General features: G+C 49.8%; 11 protein-coding genes across 11 annotated transcripts; 7 read left to right on the top strand and 4 right to left on the bottom strand.

Moving 5' to 3' along the window:
* Window positions 1-1811: 1811 nt before the first annotated feature.
* Window positions 1812-2776, bottom strand: MCYG_06903 (conserved hypothetical protein; the record flags this gene model as incomplete). Its single annotated transcript, XM_002844893.1, has 2 exons — window positions 1812-2327; window positions 2426-2776. 2 exons carry the CDS (start codon window positions 2774-2776, stop codon window positions 1812-1814), a joined length of 867 nt encoding a protein of 288 aa, XP_002844939.1.
* A 153-nt stretch (window positions 2777-2929) lies between these two features.
* Window positions 2930-4042, top strand: MCYG_06902 (5-proFAR isomerase; the record flags this gene model as incomplete). Its single annotated transcript, XM_002844892.1, has 3 exons — window positions 2930-3308; window positions 3455-3641; window positions 3753-4042. The coding sequence occupies 3 exons, from the start codon at window positions 3009-3011 to the stop codon at window positions 4040-4042; spliced, it is 777 nt and encodes a 258-aa protein (XP_002844938.1).
* A 357-nt stretch (window positions 4043-4399) lies between these two features.
* MCYG_06901 (uncharacterized protein) lies at window positions 4400-4948 on the top strand (the record flags this gene model as incomplete). The annotated part of the gene is made up of 4 exons (XM_002844891.1): window positions 4400-4437; window positions 4510-4567; window positions 4655-4747; window positions 4871-4948. The coding sequence occupies 4 exons, from the start codon at window positions 4400-4402 to the stop codon at window positions 4946-4948; spliced, it is 267 nt and encodes an 88-aa protein (XP_002844937.1).
* Window positions 4949-5733: 785 nt separating this feature from the next.
* On the bottom strand, window positions 5734-7539 carry MCYG_06900 (elongator complex protein 3; the record flags this gene model as incomplete). Its single annotated transcript, XM_002844890.1, has 2 exons — window positions 5734-7166; window positions 7242-7539. The coding sequence occupies 2 exons, from the start codon at window positions 7537-7539 to the stop codon at window positions 5734-5736; spliced, it is 1731 nt and encodes a 576-aa protein (XP_002844936.1).
* Window positions 7540-7859: 320 nt separating this feature from the next.
* On the top strand, window positions 7860-9529 carry MCYG_06899 (succinyl-CoA ligase subunit alpha; the record flags this gene model as incomplete). The annotated part of the gene is made up of 7 exons (XM_002844889.1): window positions 7860-8084; window positions 8160-8188; window positions 8251-8377; window positions 8439-8501; window positions 8562-8587; window positions 8644-8726; window positions 8790-9529. 7 exons carry the CDS (start codon window positions 7921-7923, stop codon window positions 9288-9290), a joined length of 993 nt encoding a protein of 330 aa, XP_002844935.1.
* Window positions 9530-10031: 502 nt separating this feature from the next.
* On the top strand, window positions 10032-11259 carry MCYG_06898 (mitochondrial 54S ribosomal protein YmL7/YmL5; the record flags this gene model as incomplete). Its single annotated transcript, XM_002844888.1, has 3 exons — window positions 10032-10305; window positions 10383-11075; window positions 11136-11259. 3 exons carry the CDS (start codon window positions 10067-10069, stop codon window positions 11257-11259), a joined length of 1056 nt encoding a protein of 351 aa, XP_002844934.1.
* A 707-nt stretch (window positions 11260-11966) lies between these two features.
* MCYG_06897 (MAP kinase kinase kinase Ste11/SteC) lies at window positions 11967-14896 on the bottom strand (the record flags this gene model as incomplete). Its single annotated transcript, XM_002844887.1, has 4 exons — window positions 11967-14318; window positions 14372-14523; window positions 14580-14653; window positions 14709-14896. 4 exons carry the CDS (start codon window positions 14894-14896, stop codon window positions 11967-11969), a joined length of 2766 nt encoding a protein of 921 aa, XP_002844933.1.
* Window positions 14897-15749: 853 nt separating this feature from the next.
* MCYG_06896 (regulatory protein) lies at window positions 15750-18632 on the top strand (the record flags this gene model as incomplete). The annotated part of the gene is made up of 4 exons (XM_002844886.1): window positions 15750-15894; window positions 15952-16006; window positions 16057-18520; window positions 18600-18632. The coding sequence occupies 4 exons, from the start codon at window positions 15750-15752 to the stop codon at window positions 18630-18632; spliced, it is 2697 nt and encodes an 898-aa protein (XP_002844932.1).
* Window positions 18633-18753: 121 nt separating this feature from the next.
* MCYG_06895 (C2H2 type zinc finger domain-containing protein) lies at window positions 18754-19659 on the bottom strand (the record flags this gene model as incomplete). The annotated part of the gene is made up of 3 exons (XM_002844885.1): window positions 18754-19101; window positions 19163-19252; window positions 19321-19659. The coding sequence occupies 3 exons, from the start codon at window positions 19657-19659 to the stop codon at window positions 18754-18756; spliced, it is 777 nt and encodes a 258-aa protein (XP_002844931.1).
* Window positions 19660-20165: 506 nt separating this feature from the next.
* MCYG_06894 (large-subunit GTPase) lies at window positions 20166-22238 on the top strand (the record flags this gene model as incomplete). Its single annotated transcript, XM_002844884.1, has 2 exons — window positions 20166-20197; window positions 20225-22238. The coding sequence occupies 2 exons, from the start codon at window positions 20166-20168 to the stop codon at window positions 22236-22238; spliced, it is 2046 nt and encodes a 681-aa protein (XP_002844930.1).
* A 295-nt stretch (window positions 22239-22533) lies between these two features.
* MCYG_06893 (low-temperature viability protein ltv1) lies at window positions 22534-24057 on the top strand (the record flags this gene model as incomplete). Its single annotated transcript, XM_002844883.1, has 2 exons — window positions 22534-22571; window positions 22632-24057. 2 exons carry the CDS (start codon window positions 22534-22536, stop codon window positions 24055-24057), a joined length of 1464 nt encoding a protein of 487 aa, XP_002844929.1.
* Window positions 24058-24268: the final 211 nt, after the last annotated feature.

Genomic DNA, 24268 nt, shown 5'->3' with positions numbered 1-24268 from the left:
GTACGTGTGCCCAGCAACTAGCAGACTGTTCTTCGGGCGTTCTTTAACCTCCCCACATCTCAATATGGACTATTGCGACTGGCATTGTATTGCCGGCCGAACTATTGCATGCGTTGTTATGGGACTAATGGGCGAGGGATCCAGCATATAATGCCATAAGGGACCATTAGTATACTATGTATACCACCCCATGGCGGCGCCTGGCATCCAAGAAGAGTCGTTCATGTCGATTCCGTATAGACATGATGACCATCGAAGCGAATGATGCGAAGGATGCAACATCTCAAACGTAGCTCTGCTCAGATTCTGGCCCTTTGCTGTTTCTGGATAGCTTCTGGCGTATATACTTGACTGTTTAGGCAAAATCGCCTCCCCAGATCGCCCATTGCCAGCTTAACTAGCTGCAGATGGACGAACGAACCTCCTCCCCCTCTGTCAACTCCATCAACACGAGGGTCTCTCCCAAGCTAAACCTAGCGATTTATGCACCATCCATCGGTCGGCCAGCCAGCCACTGGCTACACCGACTCGTTGGTTGCCAATACACTTTCTTGCTGCCATCCGAACTCCCATGACGATATGATCGCGATACCTGCTTGGCGAACTCGGGCCGTTCAATCGGTTGGATGAACTAGTGATCGTTATCCATCTAACTGAACGTGGCCGGTTGCATCGGAGGTGTTTTCGGAAACGGGTATGGCGTGGGAAAAGGAATATCTAACTAAGATCGTACATACATGCATTGATGAGGCTGACAACTGTTGACCGTCTTCTTTCTCCTCCTTTTTGTTTCCTTGCTTGTTTCCTTGCTGTCCGTGTGAGCTCGTCTCTCGCTAAACTGGGTAAGTTGACGATCGGATAGCAAATTCGTGTATGCGATTATGTTCAGCCACTAACGAGCTGACAGCCCTGTAGCTCCACTGATTGATTGGAAATGGCTTGACAGGTGGGCAAGCAAACAATACCAATACAGAGGGGTGGGCAATGGAGGGGGAGCTATGAATTCTAGCATCTCCATTATATTTGTTCGGCAGTATTATTGCCTTGACTGGTGAATTTCACCTTCACATCCAAGGCAATAGCAGGTCGAGATGACGTTCATGCCGTCCGCCTAATGAGGAACTGGACAATCTCCCTGCCCGGTCCTAGCGGGCCCTCAATTGCTTGTCTGATCTGATTTCACTTTTTGATCTGATCTCACTTTACTCTTCCACAGTGCGCAAACCTGCACTGGACTGCATTTGGCAGTGTATATGGGGTTGCCTAACGTTTCGAGGCATCCTGGAGCCCCCAGGAACAAAATATCGTCAAGGCCTGCTTCAGGTACAGTTTCACCCCTAGCAAGCGTGGTGGTTAGTGTGGGCCATAGCTTTCAAGAGAAGTCAGCCATCAAGATGGAAAGCGGAATTGAAAGGCAGAGAAGATGCGGAAAAAGCGAGGATTGTGTAAGTTCACACTGCAGCAGAAGAACGTGGCCTCCACAACGGGCCTTGGTATGAAACATAGCCCCTGTCCTGCAAATCGTCCAACTTGTTGACAAACTTGGCTTTTTGATAGACATGACAAGCAAAAGATGCTCAAAGAGAAAAGAAGAATATACTTTATTTACCGAGTGCACACGCCGTACTCCATACTCTTTTCTCTCTCTTTCTCCCCTCTCTCCCCTTGCCGTTGGATACGGGATCAGGAGGAACCCAAGGAGGAAGTTCCATCCAATATACTCACTGTGCACCATGCATCAGTATGCACGACGCCAAAAGGAAGACGGATCCTTTATCCAGCATCCCTTTCCTCTTTGTGTGTCTCCCGATCTAGTGGCGTCTCTCCTTTCCCTTTCTAGATGATTTGGCTCCCTTCTTCCTAGTCTTCATCTTCGGGCCTTGAATCGCCATAACATCCTGACGACTGAGTTTCAAAGTTCCGCCAACGAACTTGCCCACCGACGGACCGCCGATACCGCGATCTCGTCTTTTGACAGCTAGCTTAGACTTTGCAAGCGAGGGCCGCTCTAGAATGATTCCATTTTCCTGCGCCTCACGTCGTCGTATCGCTTCTTTCTGTGTAGCTTTTGCGGATATCCCCTTCCGGTGGGACATTGGCATACTTTTTTGGGTGTAGATAGACGTCTTTGCACCCGCGGTTTGCGCACGAAGGTCGATGGCCTTATGTCTGTTGACACCAGTCGGGTTAAGGTCAGATGCAGAGTCGAGAAGGTGAGACTCCTTTAGCAAACGTTGAAGAGCTAGGTCATTCTTCAGGTTCGCTGCATCTGTCGTCTGGTCGTCGGTAGCTTCTTCTCCACCCTTCTTGGTCTGGTTCTTCGTGGGCTTAGTTGAATCAGACAGGAGTGACGGTGGTTTTGAGCTCTGGTTCAACAGGTCAATCAGGTGTTACTGAGAATGTTTGAAAAAGGTGCATAGCTCACCATGTACTTCCTGGCGGTGGCCTTGTCGATTACCTCCGTCCGCTGGATTGGTGCTGTGCTGTAGTCCACCACCTCTGGGGCTGGCTCACAGTCCTCCTCCTTTTCCCCATCCTCAATTCCATCCCAGTCGTCCTCGTCACTGATATCCGTATCAGGCGCATCACTTGATCCATCCTGGACACCCCCTGGATTCGACACGGGTAAATCTAGAGGCTCGAAGCGGGATTCAAAATATTTCCGAAGTCGTTCTTGTGCATCCTGAGATGATATATCGTGCGTAGACTTGTCTTTATCCACCGCTGCTCTATCTCTAGAGGCCACCGTAACGTCTCTTTTCCTCTTCCCTAGCATATTTCCCTGGTTGTTCCAAACGCTCAACGTCTTGAGGTCTTTTTTCCTACGCCAGAAATCTTTCTTTACCTCTTTTTCTTTTTGGAATCGTCACGTGATATATAGCTCCTCCTGATATCAAAATTTAATATTATCAATATTAATAAAATCACAAGAATCGCGGGGTCAGAGAGAAGAAGAAAGCCAGACAACTAAGACAAGGTCGTTTCACATCTACGCCCCCCCTTTCGATATGACTCGGTTTCGTCCTTGTATCGACTTGCACGCGGGCCAGGTCAAGCAGATAGTGGGAGGAACCTTGACTACCAAGCCTGGGGAGCTAAAGACCAACTTCGTCTCCGAGCTCTCTGCGGCCCATTTCGCGAAGCTATACAAAGATAACAGACTAACGGGTGGCCATGTTGTGAAACTCGGGTCGGGAAATGATGAAGCTGCGGTTGAAGCTCTAAAAGCCTGGCCAGGCGGTTTACATGTTGCTGGTGGGATTACGGATAAGAATGCGCAGTATTGGTTGGATGCTGGTGCCGAAAAAGTGAGCAGTGAAACGCATCCTGGACCTTTTCGTTTTTTTTCTTGCTGGCTTTGGCTCTTTTTTGCTCTTGTCTTGTCATGGGGCCGCATGCCATCCGCGTGCTAAACGGTCTTGGGAAGAAAAACCGGTGATCTAAAGAATTGTAGGTAGTTGTTACGTCTTACCTTTTCCCTGACGCTCGATTCTCCATCGACCGACTGCGGTCCATTCTTGCCGCTATAGGAGACGACAGGTCAAAACTGGTCTTGGACTTGAGCTGTCGGAGACGAGAGAACACCTGGTTTGTCGCCATGGACAAGTGGCAGACAATAACCAACATGGAGATAACTCATGGTATGTGTGTGTGATCGACATAGCGAAGTCCCCCTCAAAAGTGATTCTGCTCCGCATAGATACATAGATACGACAAAGCCCGTTCTGACTAGCCTACCTGTCAACTTATAGAGACCATTAGCATGCTCGAGCCTTACTGCTCTGAATTCCTCATCCACGCAGCCGACGTAGAAGGGTTACAGCAGGGGATTGATGAGGAGCTTGTGTCAAGGCTCGCGGAATGGTGCACCATTCCGGTCACGTACGCTGGTGGTGGACGAGGGATATCAGACCTCGAGCGGGTCAAGGAAAGAAGCGGAGGGAGGGTCGATCTCACAATAGGGAGTGCCCTTGATATCTTTGGGGGATCCGGCGTGACCTTTGAGCAGTGTATCGAATGGAACAGGCTAAACGGTAGCTGAAAGAGACGGCTGTCTTTGCTGTAAGTATCTGTAGGAGTAAATCGAGTTACGCTGGAGTAGGCACATATGGATGAAAGACCGGGAGGCCATCTTCCATCGATGTTTCTATTGCTTTGTTGAATTTTGTACGGGCAACTCGAGAGCGAAACCGCAAAAAAAGGTAGCGCTTGGCTTGTGGCTAGAGAAACTTCCCATCACTGACGCAACATCATGAAAACCTGCCATATGACTTTAAACATCAACACCACCGAGCTCACCACCGCGCGGTTCTAGCTAGAGCTATAGATCCTGTCTTCTTCCTCTCTCTCACTACCTTTCCTTATCGTCCGTCGGTCTTTTGCGACCCTTCCAGCAACCATGAAGCCCGTCGTGTCTGCTATGAATGCGTGGACCTGGTAAGAGCTGCCTGGTCCCTTGGAAGCAAAGGGTTCAACCGCTAACTTATGGACTTTTTTCTTGATATGTAGCTGTGTCATATCCATATTCGCAGTTATCATCCTCTCGGTCATCGGATCTCTTTTCAAAGTTCGTTGTCTCCCGCCTTTCTCTACGCGCAACCTGGGTCAATATCGCATCTTCAGCTGATCTAACGTATCTATCAATCTCTCCCAGAGCAACCACCATTCCATGACTGGCTCAAAGAAAGACGCAGAACACCCTGCAGCCGTTGCAGCTTCGATATTTACCGCCGTAGTCATCTATGCTGTAGGTCTCCGCTTCGCTTTTAGCACCTTCTTTACCTCCATACGTCTCATACATATCCGAAAATATCTATCCTTTTTGAAGGCCATATGATGAAATATAGACCTAATATATTCTTTCATTTAGTGCTTTGCCGTTTTCTGTGGTTTCCAGGCATTTCTACACATGCGATCAAGTCAACGGGGAGCGATATCATTGAATTAAATAATCTCCGCAAACATCAACCCATTTATCAATTTTCTTTTTCTTTCAATATCAGCAATATTGCGTTTATATCACAAGGCTGGCTAGCTCAGGGGGGTCATGGTTTTTTTGATATCTTTTGTTTCTATGAAAAGATGAGTTATTCGGTAGCTTTTGTATCGAGGCGATGTCCGGTCTCTCGAACAGGCCCGGGGAAGATGAGCTGCACTGACCATTATCCCCATCATGGGAAATTTTACAGTTAGAGCATGGCTATTTTTGTTCGATGTATATTTGCTATATGTGTTCTAGATTCCTCTAACTAATTTTCCTTTCTCGGTGTACTATTCTCTTCTACGCCCGCAAGCTAGATTTTTTAATTTACATCACCAAATATACTAGGTTTTATAGCTGCACTAAATACAACTAAAATGGTAAAAGTTCTAAGCAGGCTATATTTGTCCTCTATACATGACTTGATACTAGCTGTCATTGTCTAGTTGATAAAAGAAAACGAGCTGTGCGTATCAATATTTAAAGTGCAACATCAAATTCTAATATAAGGGACAGCGGCATTTGAACAGAAACAATGTGGTATATAGAATCCCTAGCCAGTTTGAAAAGGCACTTTTAAATCCAAAATGTACGCCGAATAGCAATAAGCCTCCCTGCACCAGATAACTGCACCGAAAAACCCTCCCTAGACAGAATTCATTCTTATCATAACATTTTTTACCGCCAACTCCTGTAAAGCTGGAAGTAAAGCAGGATACCAGTAGGATGAAAATAAACCATCTATTCACATCCTATTCAGAATCCTGGGTATCGTCAAGAGGATCAAGCATTTTGCTCATATATACTCCGTCAAGGTAATATCCTAGCTTGGCGTAGTAGCTCCGTACCCCCACGCCTGAGATAACACTAATCTTGCGGCTTCTGTGCTCTTCACGGGCTATCCTCTCCGCCTCCTCCATAAGCAAAGTTCCAAACCCACGGTGCTGGAACTTGCGAGGGTCCCGGCCATGAACTGGGACTGCAGAGCCGTAGACGTGTAGCTCTCGTACCAAACTAGTTTGCTGACCGGTGAGCTCGGGGCGGAAAGTGTGTGTGGAACTGCACTTTCGAAGTCGAAGAAGACCGATGAGAATGTCTTGTTTTGGGTCCTCGTATGCAAGGAAGGTCTCCCATCCTCCGTTTGCTGTGTAGTCACGTCGAACGAGTTCGACCTGATTTGGCCGGATTTTGTTTTTTACCTCATTAATTCCAACTTCTCGGGTGCGGACGTCACGGCATGTTGTGCCAAAGTCTTTCATTCGGCTGAGTGCAAGTTCACGGAGATTTCCATTCTCCACGCCAGACGTGACAAGTGGCATCGGAATATCTCTTTGCACGCGGTAAATTCTGGTCCACGGAGGCACAAGGGCGAGGATCCTGGCGACAATATCAATTAAAGCATTTGGGGTATAGTTCTTGTAGCGACCAGTCCTCCAGAGTTCATAAAGACCAGTTCCTCGAATAACAAGGGTAGGATATATTTTCAGACCGTCAGTCCGGAAATCGGGGTTCTCGAAGTATTCCTGGAACTGGAAGAGGTCTCTCTCCATTCCGACATTTGGAAGATCGGGCATCATATGGCTGACCACCTTGAACCCGGCATCCTTTGACAGCTTAAATGTTTCCGCCACGGCGGCTACAGTGTGCCCTCTATTTGTATCTCGCGCCACATCTTCGTAAAGACTCTGCACTCCAATTTCTAACCTGGTACAGCCGTACCGAAGCATGCTACTGAGATGGGTGTCAAGACAGTAATCAGGCCGTGTCTCGATCGTAATTCCGACACATTTGGTATTACTCATTTCTCCAGCCTGCACGGCCTCGTCAACATTATCGGTTTGATAGCCACTTAGAGCATTGTGGAGCTGTGATATGAATGTTTCTCTATACTCCTCAGGCAATGACATGAATGTACCGCCCATGATGATGTATTCTACCTTATCGACGCTGTGTCCAAGTGATTTAATCTGATCAACACGACCACGCGCCTGTTCGAACGGGTCGTATCGAGCTCGGATGGCTCGCATCGACGTTGGCTCATATCCGGTATAAGACTGTGTGGAGTATTCAAAATCCGAGTCTGGACCACCTGGGCAGTAAACACAGATATTTCCGGTGTACGCAATATGTGGACAACGATGAGGCTTGCACATCACCGCAACTACAGCGATTCCAGAGGAAGTTCCTTTTTGCAGAGGGGAAGAGGTTAGCAGAACAAGGTCGCCACAAGTGAGCCATGAAAATGGAATTTCCCACTCACTTATTGGTTTTGCAATCAACTTTGGAAGGATATATTTCTTATAATGCTCTGGGACAGCAGCAATAATAGCTGTCAAGGGCGGTAGATTGCTCAGATAGTGTTTCTTCGCGATTATGCCCCGCAGCTTGTTCAAGTTGATATCCTTCTTTGATTTCTTGTCGTCCCGTTGCGCTTCATAATCCTGGATCAGCGCGTTCGCTATATCTGAGCAGGCTCTCATATATCTCTCGTTCTCTGGAGGGAGCTTGATATTCTTGGGAAGCTTGTGCTTCGGCATGGTCATCGTCTTCGTTGCCATGGCCGCAGATAAGACGTGAAAGCCGGCTACGGAAGATCACCAGATAGTATATAAAGAAGGAGCCTTTCCACTGACTGTGACTCTCTATACCTAAGCCAACTTTGCTGTTTTGTCGGTGTTTCGTGGATATATAAAGTGGCTGTCAGAGATGTTGCTTTTCTTCTTGTGCTGGGATGGGTCAATTTTTTTGATTTGATGATTTTTTGATGGTCCCGGACGAGCCAGATGGCCTGCGAAAACTGAAACTGTAAAAAAACATCAACTTTCCGACTCTCTCCTTCGACCTTCATTTGCACTGCCATCTCTTCTTTTTGCTCCCGCGCTCCCCAGCTTTCTCTTTCTCTGCTTTTACAGGCTGCTGCTTGTCACAATTCTTCAGATATGCAGTCCTTCAGACGTTCTACTGTCTCTGCGTTGCAGAATGCCGTCCGTGGTCAGCGACGCGGATTCGCAGGCCTCACAGGCTATGCCTCGACAGTAAAGAACCTCCGCATCAACGCAGACACCAAGGTCATCTTCCAGGGATTCACCGGAAAGCAGGGAACGTAAGTATCAATTGAATTGATATCTCTCGGCTCTGGGATGTATACAGCCAGCTGACGGGCGCTGATGCAATGTAGCTTCCACGCCCAACAAGCCATCGACTATGGTAATGATACATTCTCAAAGGCCAGACATGACGGAAGGATTATGGTGTTAATGCCCATATAGGAACCAATGTTGTCGGTGGTACCAACCCAAAGAAGGCTGGAGAGACTCATCTCGGTAAACCCGTCTTTGCGAGCGTCGCAGAGGCAGTCAAGGAGACCGGTGCTACTGCTTCCGCCATCTTCGTCCCGTATGTAGAACCTGAGTTGCCGGCATAGGGTTGGGTTTATAGTGTTAACGCTTCGACACAGACCTTCCGTGGCTGCTAAGAGTATCGAAGAGTCTATCGCAGCTGAGGTGCCTCTCGTTGTCTGGTATGTTTTACCTTCTTCATTCTACCCTGGCCAAAGAAAATGCACTAATATATGGTACAGCATTACAGAAGGAATTCCTCAACATGGTATGGCTTAAATGGAGAGGAAAGTACTTGTATATGCCTGCTAACCTCTTCATTAGACATGGTCCGCATCACCGACATGCTAAAAACACAAAGCAAGACCCGTCTCGTTGGACCTAACTGCCCTGGAATAATCGCTCCCGTACGAATGCTCTACCACCGATATCTCTAGTTAGACGTCATATGCTAACCATTCACGCCGCAGGGACAATGCAAAATTGGTATCATGCCCGGCTTCATCCACAAGAGAGGCCGTATCGGTATCGTCTCCCGATCCGGTACCCTTACCTACGAAGCCGTCAACCAGACCACCCAAGCCGGTCTTGGCCAATCTCTCGTTGTCGGCATCGGCGGTGACCCATTCTCCGGAACCAACTTCATTGACTGCCTCCGTGTCTTCCTCGAGGATGAGGAGACTGACGGAATCATCATGATCGGTGAGATCGGCGGTAGCGCTGAGGAAGACGCCGCCGCTTTCCTGAAGAGCGAGAACAGGGCCAACAAGCCTGCTGTCAGCTTCATTGCCGGTATCAGTGCTCCACCAGGTCGACGAATGGGCCACGCTGGTGCCATCGTCAGCGGAGGCAAGGGCGGCGCAGACTCCAAGATTGCAGCCCTCCAAGATGCCGGTGTCATTGTGGAGCGAAGCCCTGCCTCGCTCGGAAAGACTCTTCTCGCTGAGTTCGTCAAGAGAGATCTCGTCTAAAGCGTTTACTCCTCGGTGTGCACCATCGTCCCCCACCCTTCCCCGACTGTATCTCTAATGCAACCTTCCCAATGTTCAGGATTATATACTATTGAAGCTCTCAGGGTTGTATTTTGCATTATTACTTTCTACGTTTTTCCTTCGCCCATGTTATAGTTAATTGAATAGTGCATCCCCGGAGGGAATAGAAACGTCTAGCCTGGTAGACTACTTTGTATAAAAAAATGTTCTTTATATGACTATTGTGAATTGTTTTCCGTGTGGCTATACGTGCTGTAATTACAACTACAACGATGTTAAATGATTGATGATCCATAGCCTCCTTTTCAAGGCGTCCAGGAGAAATCGAAGTGTCTTTGGCTCATATACCTTCTGAGAGTGATCCTTCAGGTGTTAGGGTTATCTTGTTGATCTGCTTTTTGATCAGGCCCTGCTTTACGAGAGTAACGAGTGACTAGTTACTTGAGCATCGTTGCTGTTCGCATAATAGTAAGTATTCTTCATATTACTCCATGTCTATAACTCATGAGCGGAGGAATCATGGCATTTGCAGCCTCACTTCCTACAAGTTCCTTTTTGTGATGTGTTTGCCCTGTTTGTATTTAATTTTACGATTAATAATTAACCTCCGGTGTTATATTAATCCTCTTTATTATTATTGCTTACTCATTGAGCACGTGACAAAGTTGAGGTTGAAGCAAAATTCGAGAAAGCAAATTGAACGAGAGAGGAAGAGAAATCGCGTTGAAGAGCATCAAACGAAGGACAACGCAGGAATGGCGCTCCACGAGTCACTGTCACAGCTGCCCAGGGCTCTATCACGGCGATTCAAGCCAGCATTTTCATCCCAGCTCCCGGCATACCGTCGCAATGCCTCCTCCGAATCATCATCTCCATTAGACGACCTCGAACCCGCCTCGTCCTTTTCCACTCCTCCGCTCTCAGAAAAACAGATAAAGGCATTTGATCCCGTGGCCAGAAGCAAGAGCCGTAAACAACAGCTACCACGAAGTCGGTAAGCTCGGATTCCCATCCTCTCCATCTCCAGGTCGAGCCGGTGGCGTGTCAGCTAACCCTTCGATTTTTGAATAGATACCAATATCGATCCCCCAAATATGATCGTGGCCCTCTTAACCCTCACAGACCTCCGCCATCATCACACCCATCCTCTCGTCTTTTCGTTCCAGGGCCCTTCAGCTCAACCCGAGTGGAACAGACGTACAATTCGACCGTAGCCTCTGATATTCTTACTCTCTGCTACGTACATAAACCGCATGGGTTCAAGGCTCCTCCACCGCCTGTACGTCTACGACAATGGGACGACAGCTCACCATACCATAAGAACCGACCACTCCGTGGCCCTCGAGGCGGCGATGTGTTACGCCTGCTTCGGAAACCAATTACTTTTAACAGCGTCCCTGAATTGTCGGGCATAACGGTCCACTCGTACGTCAAGGATGCTGTGGCGCATGGGTCATCCTATCTGCACGTAGCTGGTATGGCACTGCAGGCCATCACGAACGTAAGAGTTAAGACACACAAAGTTAAGACGGGTGTGCCTAAATGGGGGTTGATTGCAGGCACCAAGCACGTTGCTGCCACCGCGGAGCTGAAGGGAGAAGACATGTACCATTTCTTCAGCAAGTTGGTGGATGTCGTTATGCCCAAGTTTAAAGACTGGAAGGGGGTGAAAACTACCAGTGGTGACGGCAGCGGAAACATCACGTTGGGTCTTGAACCATCAATGGTCGCTATGTTTCCTGAAATCGAAGTCAACTATGACATGTGAGTTTTTTCTTTCCTGCGACCTCTATTTTGTTGAAGACTAATGTTTTGATTGTCAAGGTACCCTCCCCGCATGATTCCAGGTTGCCATATTACTATCAAAACTACTGCTCGTGCCGACAAGGATGCCAGAATCCTTCTTAATGCTTTGGGCGTTCCATTCAATGGGAAACTCCTGAAGTAAATTCCTGTCCTCGCGTTGCCTCTCACTCAGCGAGATGTATATTATGTCACTCTATTGCCGCCTGTTAGAACAGGCGGCGTAGACACATGTTCTTGTACCCCTTATTACCCTACCTACTTACCTTACCCTTATCACCTTGCCTTGGCTTGTATTGCAATTGTGTCCGTCACGCCATCTTCTACTGTACCTGTACCATAAATCTATAGAAAAATATAGCGACCTCCTTGGTTAGCCCCAAATTGAATAATGTAACCTGAGCCGGCTAGGGGAATATGAACTTATCTATTCTACGAAGTACAACCAAATAAATAAAACTCATACATATTCTTCTAACCTGGAATACTCATTCGCTTCATGAACAGATAAGCCACATGGAAATGGGAAATTCGTTGATGGCATGGCATGAAGAAAAAAAAGGGGAGGGGAAGAGGTCGACTCTATTTGTACAATTGCCCGGTTGAAAGCAAGGGTGCCATAATCAAACGAGGAACAGGAAGAGAAAATAGAAGAGTAAAACAGCTAGTGAATCCTCCAGGGTACTTCTTCTATTTGGACGATTTTTAATTACCTGGTATATGTTCGGATAGATAAGATGCGGTAAGATGAATTTTGGTGAAAATGGTAGAAATCGACGAAGCTAGATGATGATGTATGCAAGAGGTGGATTAAATAAAGGAAAGGAAAGGGGGGGGAGAGGAAAGATTACATCAAGCAATCGTTTCCAGGAACGGGTTGTTCAACAACTCATCTGCGCTCGGTCGTTTTTCATGATCGATTTCAAAGGTCATATCCAGGAAGGCCATGGCTTCTTTGCTTGCGTTCTCTGGCGGGGGCGGACGGGCCTGGTTATTTCCAATGGCGAAAATGGCTTGTAACTGGCTGCAGTCAGGGAACGGGTGGACGCCGATAAACATCTCGACGACAAGGCAGCCTAGACTCCAGATATCGGCCTTTTTGGTATGGGCTGTTTGACGCACGACTTCAGGGGCCATCCAATATACGCTTCCTTGCAAGGAGGGTCGGTGGAGGTGGTTTGAGGGGCCCTTTGCGCCGGAGCCGAGCATGGTGGAAGCCTCGACGCGTTTGGAGATACCAAAGTCCGAGATTTTGATGCCTCCCTTGTTATCGACTAGGACGTTGGCACCCTTGATGTCACGGTGAATGATGTCACGCGAATGAAGGTATTCGAGACCTGCTAGAATCTGCCGGACAAAGTTACGGATCAGCGGCTCTTGGAAGGTGTTGTACTGTTTAAGCATCGTGGCTATGGAGCCTCCGGGGACGTATTCAAGGAAAATGTTTAAGTACTGGTCGTCTGTTGAGGTGCCCAAGTACTGCACGATATTCTGGTGCCGGAGGCCCTGCAGGAGACCGATCTCGTGCTTGAGGGCAGAGACCATGAGGTTCTTCTTTTGGTCGAATTCCGTGCCCTTTGTAGCGGACGGGAGCTCGACTTGCTTGACGGCCATGAGTTCACCGGTGACTGAGTGGAGGGCAAGGAAGACGCTGCCAAAGGAACCTTCGCCGATCAGGGAGCCCTTCATCCAGTTCTTGTTGCCGAAGTTGTTGCCAGCAAGGAAATCTGCCAGCCCGTCGTCTACCTCGTCCCCATCCTCCGCCACGATCATGCTCAGACGCTCGTTCATGGATCCACCGCCATCAGTCGCGGTGACGCTTAGTGTCTCATCCAGGAAGGTCTGTCGTTCCGGTTCTTCGATGCTTGGATGATCGGTATTGTCATCAAACGAGACGTAGGACTTTCGATTGTCTTGGATGGGAGACTCTTCTTGCAGGGGTTCCAGTGACGAGGAAGCGATGGAATCTCGGAAAGAAGATGGGGGGAGGTTGAATCTGGATACAGACAGCGGTCGACCGCCAGCTCTCGAGGGGGGATTGGACGGAATACCGGCAGATAGCCATGTGTCCGCAATGCTGGGGATCGGTGGAGCATCTTTCATGCTGGAGGCTAGACTCACACCACTCATGACAGACAGCCGGCTGGCAGCTCGACTCATGCGCTGAGATCTTCGAACCGACAGCCGCATGGTCTTCTCGATATCCTCCTTCTGGTGACTGGGGAAATAGGACGTCAGCTCGTGGATGATCATCTCGCTTGGAGGACGTGCACCAAAGAAGGAGCGTAGTTTCGTGCTCTGGTCACGTTCCATGGGGTCGTTGTTATGACGGCGGTGGTCCTCCCGCGAGCGATCCGTGGTCGTGATGGGCGACATGGGCTGCCGCAGGTGGTCCCAGGATTCTCCCGTAAGCTTCTGCAGTTTGATCTGGTTTCTCAAGTTTGTCGTGTTCATGGCGTTCATGTGGGCAACCTGGCTTTCGTCCGTGGCCAGACGGGCTGCAAGTTCCAGTTCGTCCAGGTCTGGTTCTCCGGCATGTATATTCCGCAGGATAAGACGGCCGCGTTCAGACCGGTTGGAACCATCGCATATCTGCAGCAGTTCGACGTCAGAGATACGCCTGCAGTTGGCCGGGTTAGGGTCGAGGCCATCCAGGACGTAGAAGCAGTAGTTCTTGTAGTGGCTCTCTGGGATGAGCAGCTTCTTCAGTACGGAGACCATGATGTCGTCTGCGGTCTTGCACTGTTTTATATTGAGAGCCTTGGTCTGTCCGCCCGTGTGTATGACTCTGATGACTGGGGAGTGGCTTGGGAGGGAGCTGATGGTCAGCCCGTCATTGCTGGGGTTCTGCCGGACGTGGGCTACCGCCCGGGGAGCCTGAGACTGGTCGTTGGTGGCGGTGGTGTGCCTCGAGGTGCTGGAGTTGGAGTGAGAGTAGCCGCCAAAGTAGTTTGACCCCTGTTCACGGCGGATGGACTCCATGGGGCTAGCTCCGTTGTATCTGTACTGCCGGAGCTGCCGGTCTGGTTCAGCCAGGGGAGAAGTGGGCCTGGACGACGGCTTCGTCGAGTTGTAGCTGTGGGAAGACGGTTCGTTGCGAGACCACTGGCGACCAGAGGGGTGGTATCGAGTGTTGTTTGAAGGTCGGGAGGACTCTGAGGACGGCGGTGTATATCTCGACGAGTCCAGGGCAGCCAGAGAGTCCTATCAGGGTGTAAGCATTTAGATCTGTATGAATACTGGGAGCTTCGACCTACCCTGTTCCTCTTTTTGCGGTATGAGATGGCCCTGTTTCGAAGCTGCTTGACGGCGACGTAGATGCGGACCCTGTCTCCGACCTTCTTGATGCCCATCTCCTGGAGTATCTTCTGGTCGCAGTCGAGGAGGTTATCCCCGGTGAAATGGTTTGCTACAAAAAAAGTGAGCCCACGTTCAGTGAAGAATTAAGAGATCGAGGGGCCTTACCTTTGAAGATGGGTTCATACTGCCCACACCGTATGCTATGCAACCACTCCCCGACTTTCTTCTCATCCCATGATCTGTCAACGGGTCAGTACACAAAGAAGCATACAAAGAGGAGAGGAAAAGACAGACCGAATGGGATCAAGCTGGTCTGCGCCCTCGGAGAACTCAGACTCCGTCGGGCTGGTGAAGAGGTTCTCTCTGGACGCGACTCCGTTGGCAGGCTTCTGGAGGGCGAGGTTTGAGTAGGAGGCGAGGGAGGGCTGCTGAGGAGCCATTGGGAAACCCTGGCCGTAGGGAGCTGGCTGGGAGGTCAGCATCGCAGTCTGGACGGCCGCACAGTGAGTATACTGGTCTTGACGCTGGGCCGGTGGTCAGAATCGCATCGTCGAGCCCAGTCCGGTCGAGTCGGGTCCAGTCCAAGTCGGGAGTCGACACTATATTTCAACAAGTCAAGGGATCAACCCCGCACCGGCCACTAGATACAAGAATCCTCGACTGGCCCGCCTGCATCAAGCAGTGTCTTGTTGTATAAGTCGAGTTGAAGTCGAGTTGAAGTCGAGTCGAAGTCGAAGTTCAAGATGTTTACAGCAACAAAAAGCGTTTCTGGGGCCTGATTCAATGCCCGATCGGGTTAGCGTGTTTAGTTACGAGATGAGAAGATGAGAAGATGAGAAGATGAGAAGATGAGATGATGATGAGAAGACGATGAGAAGACGATGAGAGAGGGTGTATAAGAGAGTAAGAGTACATAGTAAAGAGACGTACGACTACCAGGCTTCCGTCTTATTTATTCTGTCTGTCTGTCTGCGGTGAAGAAGCTGAAACCTCCCAGGGGTCGACCTCGTCTTTGGCCGGTGGGTTTTACGTAGACTAACAAAAGGAAGACCTCATGGTTCGGTGGAGTTGATGGATCTATGAGTTGCTATCTCGGACTACCGCTTCTACTAGTACTAACTACTACCTCTACTACTACTACTACTTCTACTTCTACTACTTCTACTACTTCTACTACTTCTACTACTTCTGCTACTACTTCTACTACTTCTACTACTACATGACTAAGCCCCCGCACTCCCCTCACTGACGAAACGCCAAAACTTCATCGCAAACACCAAAAATCAACAGACAGCAAAGTCGAGACAGCTTCAAAGGGGCAGCGTCAAAGGGCGAATGGACACTGCTGAAGCCTCTGCTGCCGCCTCGCCCGCGCGCCCCCGGAAGAAGCGGGCGACGGCGACCCGCAAGTCGCTCACCTGCGAGCACTGCAACCGGCCGTTTGCCCGCCTCGAGCATCTCCAACGGCATCTCCGCACCCGTTAGACCCCTGACTCCTGTCGGCATCATCATATACACAAGGACTAACAGCTGATAGATACCAAGGAGAAGCCTTTTACCTGTGAGATATGCTTCAAGTCTTTTGCCCGGAGGTGAGTCTCTTCTTCGTGTTCGATGGTTTAACAAGGCTGACCGCTACTAGTGACCTGCTGGTCCGCCATGAACGGCTGGTGCATCCCGCAGAGGCGGCCGCCAGGGCAGACAAGCGGGCTTCTGCCTCCGCTGTGCTTCTGCCCAGCCCGAACCGCTTGCCGGCAGCCACTGCGGCAGCTCCAGTGGCAGCACCGGTGGCGGCGGCGGCAGCAGCGGCGGGGACGCCAGGTGCAGCGCCAGAGATGCAGATGAACCCTTCGTGGGGCTATGATCTGAACCTGCTCTCCCATGCTGCCAGCCATGTCGCCCTCGAGGGACAGGTCCAGGTCCAGGCCCACCAGCATGACAGGAAGCCGGCGTCAGCGGTCTACGAGCGGCCCATCTCAGAGAACTACGGCGTCGAGCCCTCCATCCTCGACCTGGCCGACCTGGGAGACCCCGTACAGGACTTCACCACCTTTCTCGAGAGCGTGGGGCTCTCCTCGGACTGGGACTCTGGCCTCTTCAACTCCGTAGAGCCTGAACCGCTCTTGTCGAACCCCATACCCCCCAGTTCAGCACCTCCTCCTGCTGCTGCTTCTTGCCTAGATGTCAAGCAGCAGGCTTTCAGCTCTGGCCCCAGGTTCGCACAGGAGCCTGTGCCAACGGCCACGGCCACGACGACCGCGGACGAGGCCCCTTCGTTTTCAAACTTTGGTTCCAGGCTGCCCTCCCTCCAGCCAGAGGCTCAGGACTCCGATGCTGGTCCCTCGGAGCAGCAGAACAGGCCGGCTTGGGACATTTCCACCCAGGAACACCAGATCTTCACCGCCAGACTGGAGGACTTTGCCCACGTCCTCTCCAAGGGGTTTGTGCGGCCGTCCAGACATGCACTCTCCCGCTACATGGCCGGCTACATCAGCGGCCTCAACGAGCATCTGCCCTTCATCCACGTCCCCACCTTGTCCGTCGCCAGGTGCCCGCCAGAGCTGACCCTCGCCCTCGCCGCAGCAGGCTCTCACTACCGGTTCGAGAACTGCAGAGGTATCGAGCTCTTCCACGCCGCAAAGGCCATCCTGCTCGAGCGGCTTCGACGTCGGGATTCCAGGCCCATCCTCCCGCCCTCCCATCCACAGCAATGGGGTCTGGCACCGCCTGCCAACAACAACAGCGCCAGCACCCCTCGGGCTTCATCCTCGGCCGTCTCCAACCCGGGAAGCAGCCCGTTCCCACAGCAGTTCATCCCCCTGATCGACAACACCTCGCTGCCGGGAGAGGACGCCGAGGGTCAGATGGAGATCATACGCACCTTCTTGCTCCTTACCATCTTCGCCTCCTGGGAGAGCCATCCGGACATACTGCGGGACATGCTCGCCCTCCAGAGCACCCTCGCCCGTCTGGTACGGGACCACGGCCTCGTAGAGCAGCCGGCTTCCACCCCGCCAGATTCGCTCTCCTGGACAGACTGGTCCAGACAGGAGGCTGACAGACGCACCAAGCTCGTTGTCTACTGCTTCTTCAACCTCCACTCCATCATGTACAATATTCCCCCTTTAATCCTCAACTCCGAGCTGAACCTCAACATGCCCTGTTCTGCCGATGAATGGAAGGCATCCACCGCCAGCCAGTGGCGCCGTGTCCGCCGTCCCGCATCGGAAAACAACCTCACCACCACCCCCCCATCCTCCTTCCAGGACGTCCTCGCAAAGCTCTTCACAAAGACCACCGCCACTGCCGCAACACCTCCATCCAACCATGTATCCCCCCTTGGCAACTACGTCCTCATCCACGCCATCATTCAGCAGATCTTCTTCGCCCGGCAACTCTGTCTCTCCGCCCCATCCATGGCCGGTACCAGCCTGCGCCCCGACGACCTCGCAGTAATGGGCAACTCTCTCAGCGCCTGGAAACGCGGTTGGCGCCAAACCCCTGAATCCAGCATCGATCCCCAAAACCCCGCTGGACCCATAGCATTCACTTCCACCGCCCTCCTCGGCCTCGCATACATACGCCTGCATCTCGACCTCGGTCCCTGCCGCCGCCTAGTCTCCCAGGACCCCGTGCAAATAGCCCAGGCCCTCAACGACTCCCCACCACTTATCCGCAGTTCCCGCCTGATCATGGCACTCCTGCACTCCGCCCACGCTCTCTCCATCCCCGTCCGTCTAGGCATCGACTTCGTTGCCCGCACCCACTCCTTCTTCTGGTCCATCCAGCATTCAATCTGTAGCCTGGAATGCGCCTTCTTGCTTTCCCGCTGGCTGCTCTCCATACCCGGCACACAGCATGATCAGCGCTTATCAGACCACGAACGCAAACTGCTTCTCTGGGTCAAGGGCATGATGGACGAGACCGACATGTCTACCTCTATCAGTGCGACAACAGAGGCAGATCTGATCAGTGATCCGGCGCTGATGAGACGGCTTAGTGTTGCCGTCGTGCGTGTCTGGTCCAGGACCTTCAAAGGAAACACGAGCTGGCCTATCGTCGACCTAATCGGCGCCAGCCTGGAAATCTACGCTGACTTACTCGATGTATGACATATACCACTATAATTTTGTTTTATATTTTTCCTTGGATGACCTACTTTTGCTATATATACCTGTTTCCTAGAATGGCGACGGCCATACTGTGATTCATAATTAATATAATACCCCTACCAGCTTTAGGTATAAATGCTATAGATCCATATTTCCAACTCAAAAAAAAAAAAAAAAAAAAGCTAGAAGAAAATATTGCCAAAAGCAAAAAACAAAGTTGCTGTTATTCACCTCCCATCTTTCCGAGACTGCATCCGCACAGTCACGCTATGAGGCACGAACCTGAGCGCAGACATAGACCTGGTAAGGCCCGCTAAACCATCATCCTCGTCAACGCCAGCCTTGGCCTCCGCCTGCACATGCGTAGTCGATGCATCGTCCTCTTCCTCTTTGTTCGCAGCATATGTAGAATAATCCCTTCGTCTCTCTGGAGCAGGAGACGAGACTGCATTGTTACTCCTTGCATTAACGCTTCCAGTCTCCAGCGAGAAGCGGCGCCGATGCATAGGCACGCTAGATCGAAGCATAGAACTATACTTGTCGATACCATCATTCACAATGAAGAAATTATATCCCTGCCCCCTGAAATCAGCCAAGTTCACCTTTTACATCAGACAGAACAAACGGTTGTCCCACCCTTGGAAAGCAGTGTTTATCAATCAGATGTCTCCTACGCTTCTGAGGCGTCGAGCATCTCCGCTCACATCCCTCGACGAAACATCCAAACTAGATCGGAGGTCAATTAGTCGTTGCCTCCATCACCAACCTGTAGGAAAGAAAGATATGCAAAGTACAGTTTTCTCCCCCCTTTCTCTCCTCTCCTCCATCACCGGGTCGTGATTCTCTTCGATGTGTCTGCTCAACAGCAGTTCTGAGGGGAAATTCTTCCTGCATTCCGAACATCGGTTGATGTGTGTTTGCAGGTAGTGCGATTCATACTCCTCGTATGTAGGGAATGTTAGATCCCCCTTGTGCGGTGGAAGTGAACAGCGCATTAACGAGTTTCTGGTTTCTTCGGAGGGAGGCGGGTGGTCCATGTGAGGGTATTTATGCCGTGGGGAGCCTGCTGAAGACGATACCATTGATATCGTTGCTGGTGGTGATGTAGAGCCTTCCCGGGAGCGTTTTGACATGTCTATTATCTGCCCGTCGAGGGAGCGGTGAGTGGCTGATAGTTATGCTTTCGTGCGGTAGTTATATGCAAGGCCGGTGAGATGGGTATTCTAATTGGCACCAGCAGTGACTTGAGCTGTCAGTTGGCTATTTGTCTGTTGAAGTCTTCCTTTTTAAATAAGTGCGTGATAAGCGTCTAGTTGTTTAGTTATGAAGTTGCTTCCTATCTTTTTGTTGGAATGAGATAAATATCCTATTGGTTGGATGACGTTTATTCTATGAATTTAAATTAGCCGTTGTTAGCCAATCATTAATTATTTCCATATTAATAAGCACTACTTCATGATAAACCGGGGTATCAATATTAGTAATCACGCTTATCGCAACATTTTTTCCTATCGTCGAAATTTCTATCTTCAATATTTTGCCCCGCCAACTATTCGTCCCACTCACCGAGAGGGATCTTTAATAGTGCATTTTTTATTGGAATATAGAATATACCTGTCTATCGTTTATATTTGCAGCCATGGTGCTGGCCAAGTCCAAAAACTCTGTGGGGTTGGGGAACAGTTTGATGAATGATAGGTTTGGCAAGGGAAAAGGCGCGGATCGAAAGAAAGTATCTCACAATGCTGCTGCTATCCAGCGAAAGGGCACTGATGGCGAGACTTATATAACAAATCCGTCCGAAGAGGCATCGTGGGTGAAAATGCGCAGTATTACTGAACAGCCCGCCCTCGACGAGTTTCTGAGCACCGCCGAACTCGCGGGAACTGATTTTACTGCCGAAAAGTTGAATAATGTCAAGATTATACATCAGGACCAGAAGAACCCTTACCTCCTTTCTGCCGCAGATGAGAGGAACGCCATCAGAAAACATCAGAAGAACCGTTCTCGCTTAACGGTTCCCCGACGCCCCAAGTGGAACGAACGGACGACTCGCAACGAACTTGATTCTATGGAGCGAGAAAGCTTTTTGGAATGGAGGAGAGGTCTTGCAGAGCTACAGGAGGTGCAGGATATATTAATGACACCGTTTGAACGAAATCTTGAAGTATGGAGGCAACTGTGGAGAGTCATCGAGCGATCCGACCTCATTGTGCAGATTGTGGATGCGAGAAACCCACTTCTCTTTCGATCAGAGGATTTGGAAAGATACGTCAAGGAAGTGAACCCAAAGAAAAGAAACCTACTTTTGGTGAATAAGGCGGATATGATGACATTAAAACAAAGAGAAGCTTGGGCAGACTATTTTGAGGAACACAAAATATCCTACAAGTTCTTCTCGGCTGCTTTGGCTAAGGAGCTTAACGAAGCAAATGGACAAGTAGAGGTGGATGAGGAGGATGAGGATGCAGATGAAGAAGCACTCGTCGAGCGAACAAGTAAAGTACGCATTGGAGGTTCAGAGGGAGATTCTGAAGAAGATGAAGAGGCCGACGAGGAAGAATACTCGGAAGAAGACGATGATGATGGCGGGGGTCTACCTCTTCCACGAGATCCGGAGTCTAAGAGAACGGAGATAATCACGGTAGACGAGTTGGAAGCACTGTTTATGTCAGCCGCTCCTCCCCGTGATCCTAATGACGAGAGAAGCAAAGACATTACCACCATTGGCCTTGTTGGGTATCCTAATGTTGGTAAATCCAGCACTATTAATGCACTTCTGGGAGCGAAGAAGGTGTCTGTCTCTGCAACTCCTGGAAAAACGAAGCATTTTCAGACACTTTACCTAACACCTAAGATTGTCCTTTGTGATTGTCCCGGTCTTGTGTTCCCCAATTTTGCGACCACGAAAGCGGAACTCGTCGTTAACGGTGTCCTTCCCATTGACCAATTACGAGAGTACACCGGCCCTGCCGGGCTTGTCGCCCAGAGGATTCCTCTCCACTTCCTCGAGGCCGTTTATGGGATGAAGATTCCCATCCGAAGTATTGAAGAGGGAGGAACAGGAGTTCCAACTGCGTCCGAAATCCTTCGTGCATATGCCCGTGCTCGTGGATTTGCTACAACAGGTTTAGGTCAGCCGGACGAATCTCGAGCTGCGAGATATGTGTTGAAGGATTATGTTAATGGAAAGTTGTTATTCTGTCACCCTCCACCCAGGGATCCCCCGTTCACAGATACGAAAGAGCGCTCAGAATATGAATTGGACTTTAACGAAGGGCTGTCTGACATGGCCCATCTTCCTGCTCGACGGAAGGAGGCGATGCTCAAGGAACATGCTGCTGCGACTCGCGGTGACCTGGCAGATGGGGAGAACGATGATGTTGATTTGGATTCAAACATGATTCCACCCCAGACTTCGGGCAACGCATCTATACCAACCCAAAGTTCCCGTTCAAAAAAGCTCGACAAGAGTTTCTTCGGTCCTGGAGGCGCCGGATCAGCAGGACATCTCAAGATGCCTTTTAATTATAAGTATTCAGAAGTGGGCAAACAAAAGGCAATCACCGGTCGCAAGCAGAGGGCTCTCATCGCATTGGAAAAGAATATAGATGTGTCGGAAGTTCGGGGGCCGGGAAAGAAGCATTTCAAAGCGAACAAAAAGGTCAAGGCAAAAAAAAAGGGAAACAGCTTCCTAGCGGAAGAAGAGTAACCATTACGAATTTATGTGTCTATATTATGACCCCCCGCATTTAGAAAAGGTTGCACGTTCGATGAACTCGTCGATTATTTTATCATATTTCGCTGTAGCCAAAAATCTCGTTTTATACATAAAAGCTTAACTACTTATCGCTTATCGCTAAAATCACGTGGTCTTATCAAATAAAAAAATAAAAATAAAAAAAAGGTATTTTGGCTGTGGCCCGCAATTATTTGACAAGCAAAGGTCTCTAACCATCGAAACCATTCACAACAGGAACCATTTACTCCAAATTAAAGGATTCACAATGCCTCCGACGAAGCAGTGGATGTATGTGAACTCACTGTAAACCATATCTTGATTCTAGGGGAATAGGAAGCACTAACCTGGGCGTATTTCTTTTAGCGATAAGAAATCCGCAACGAAATATCAACTCTTCCATAGATCGCAAAATGATCCGTTGATACACGATCCGGAAGCTGAAGATAGGATCCTTCATGTGGTTGGAGGGCCCAATCCTGCGTCTAGTGCGAAACCATCATCCTCGAAACGAGAAACAGGGACACTTCGTGACCTCGATGAGGAATTTAAATCAGCGACTCGGAAAAATGAAGGAGAGGCAGCGAACTATGGTATTTTCTACGATGATAGCAAATATGATTACATGCAACATTTGCGCGGCTTAGATGAGGGTGTTGGAGGCTCACACTTCATTGAGGCGAAAACAAAGGGCAAGGGAAAGAAGGGCATGAAGCTTGAAGATGCGCTGAAAGAAATTTCCCTGGATGGTGATAGCGCGGATGACTTTACCTATGGTGATGCCAATGATGATATCCTGTCAACTGCTTCCTCATATGTACGCAAGGCTACGTACCAGGACCAACAAGATGTACCGGATGCGATTGCAGGTTTCCAGCCGGACATGGATCCACGGCTGAGAGAGGCTCTAGAAGCGCTGGAAGATGATGCATATGTTGATGAAGAATGCGACGAGGATATATTTGATAACCTAGTTGCTGGTGGCCATGACGCAGAGGTAGACCCTGATGAGTGGAGGGATACGTACATCGAAGAGGATGAGGGTTGGGAGTCGGATGCAACAGAAAAGGCGCCGGTTCAACATGACAAATCGACTGACAGCCAGATACCTGTGACACCAGACAGCGCCTCGGATACCAATAAACCATCTCAGCCGCCCAATAATGAGCAGATACCAGACATGGAGGAACACGAGGGGGACTGGCTGAAAGAATTCGCGAAATATAAGAAAGATATAAAAGGGAATAAGGGTGTGGCCAACGGGGATGATAATGCTTCTGAACTCCGCACTACGGCATCAACTTTGTTCACACTCGGAGGGACCCCGGTTAGGAAGAAGAAACGCAAGGGTGCCCAAACGAACCCTTCAGCGTATTCGATGACTTCCTCTTCACTTGCCAGGACAGAAGGCCACAGGCTTCTCGATGACCGATTTGAAAGAATGGAGGCCCTGTACTCTTTGGATGAAGGAGAAGAATATGAAGGGTCGAGCATGGCTGATGACATGTCGGTTGCGAGTGGGCTTTCGCGATTCTCCAGGTTCTCCAAACTTTCACAAGCCCCGAGCCTTGTTGCAAATGATAGAGATGTGCCGCTTCGCTCAGATTTCAATGATGTTATGGATGGATTCTTAGATAAATGGGATGACCGACGAGTTCATGCTAAACGCAAGGGCGCACAGGGTAGGCGTGGGAAGAACGGAAATGAAGTCATTGGCATGAAAATGCTGGACGAGGTTAGACAAGGCCTTGGGCCCCCTAGGCTTTCTACGAACGCCTTTGGAAAGGTTTGATGTGTTATTCAATCATTGTGTTTTTCCTGGAGTTGAGAGTTGGCTTATGAATCAAGAGTATCTGGAGTTATCTTATACGTCTAAGGGGTCATAGAAAGTATGGTAGTTGAAGGCTAGCACCTATAATTAAATATTGGTTGATTTTACACTATACGCATGGCCCTGACCTGTCGATATATGCCTCTATTATATTACATGTTATACAAACTCT

Source organism: Microsporum canis, genomic scaffold (assembly GCF_000151145.1).
Source record: "Microsporum canis CBS 113480 supercont1.6 genomic scaffold, whole genome shotgun sequence".
In the NCBI taxonomy this organism is placed as follows: Eukaryota; Fungi; Ascomycota; class Eurotiomycetes; order Onygenales; family Arthrodermataceae; genus Microsporum; species Microsporum canis.
Note: the sequence above shows the minus strand (reverse complement) of the source record. Positions and strands in the feature narration are given on the sequence as shown.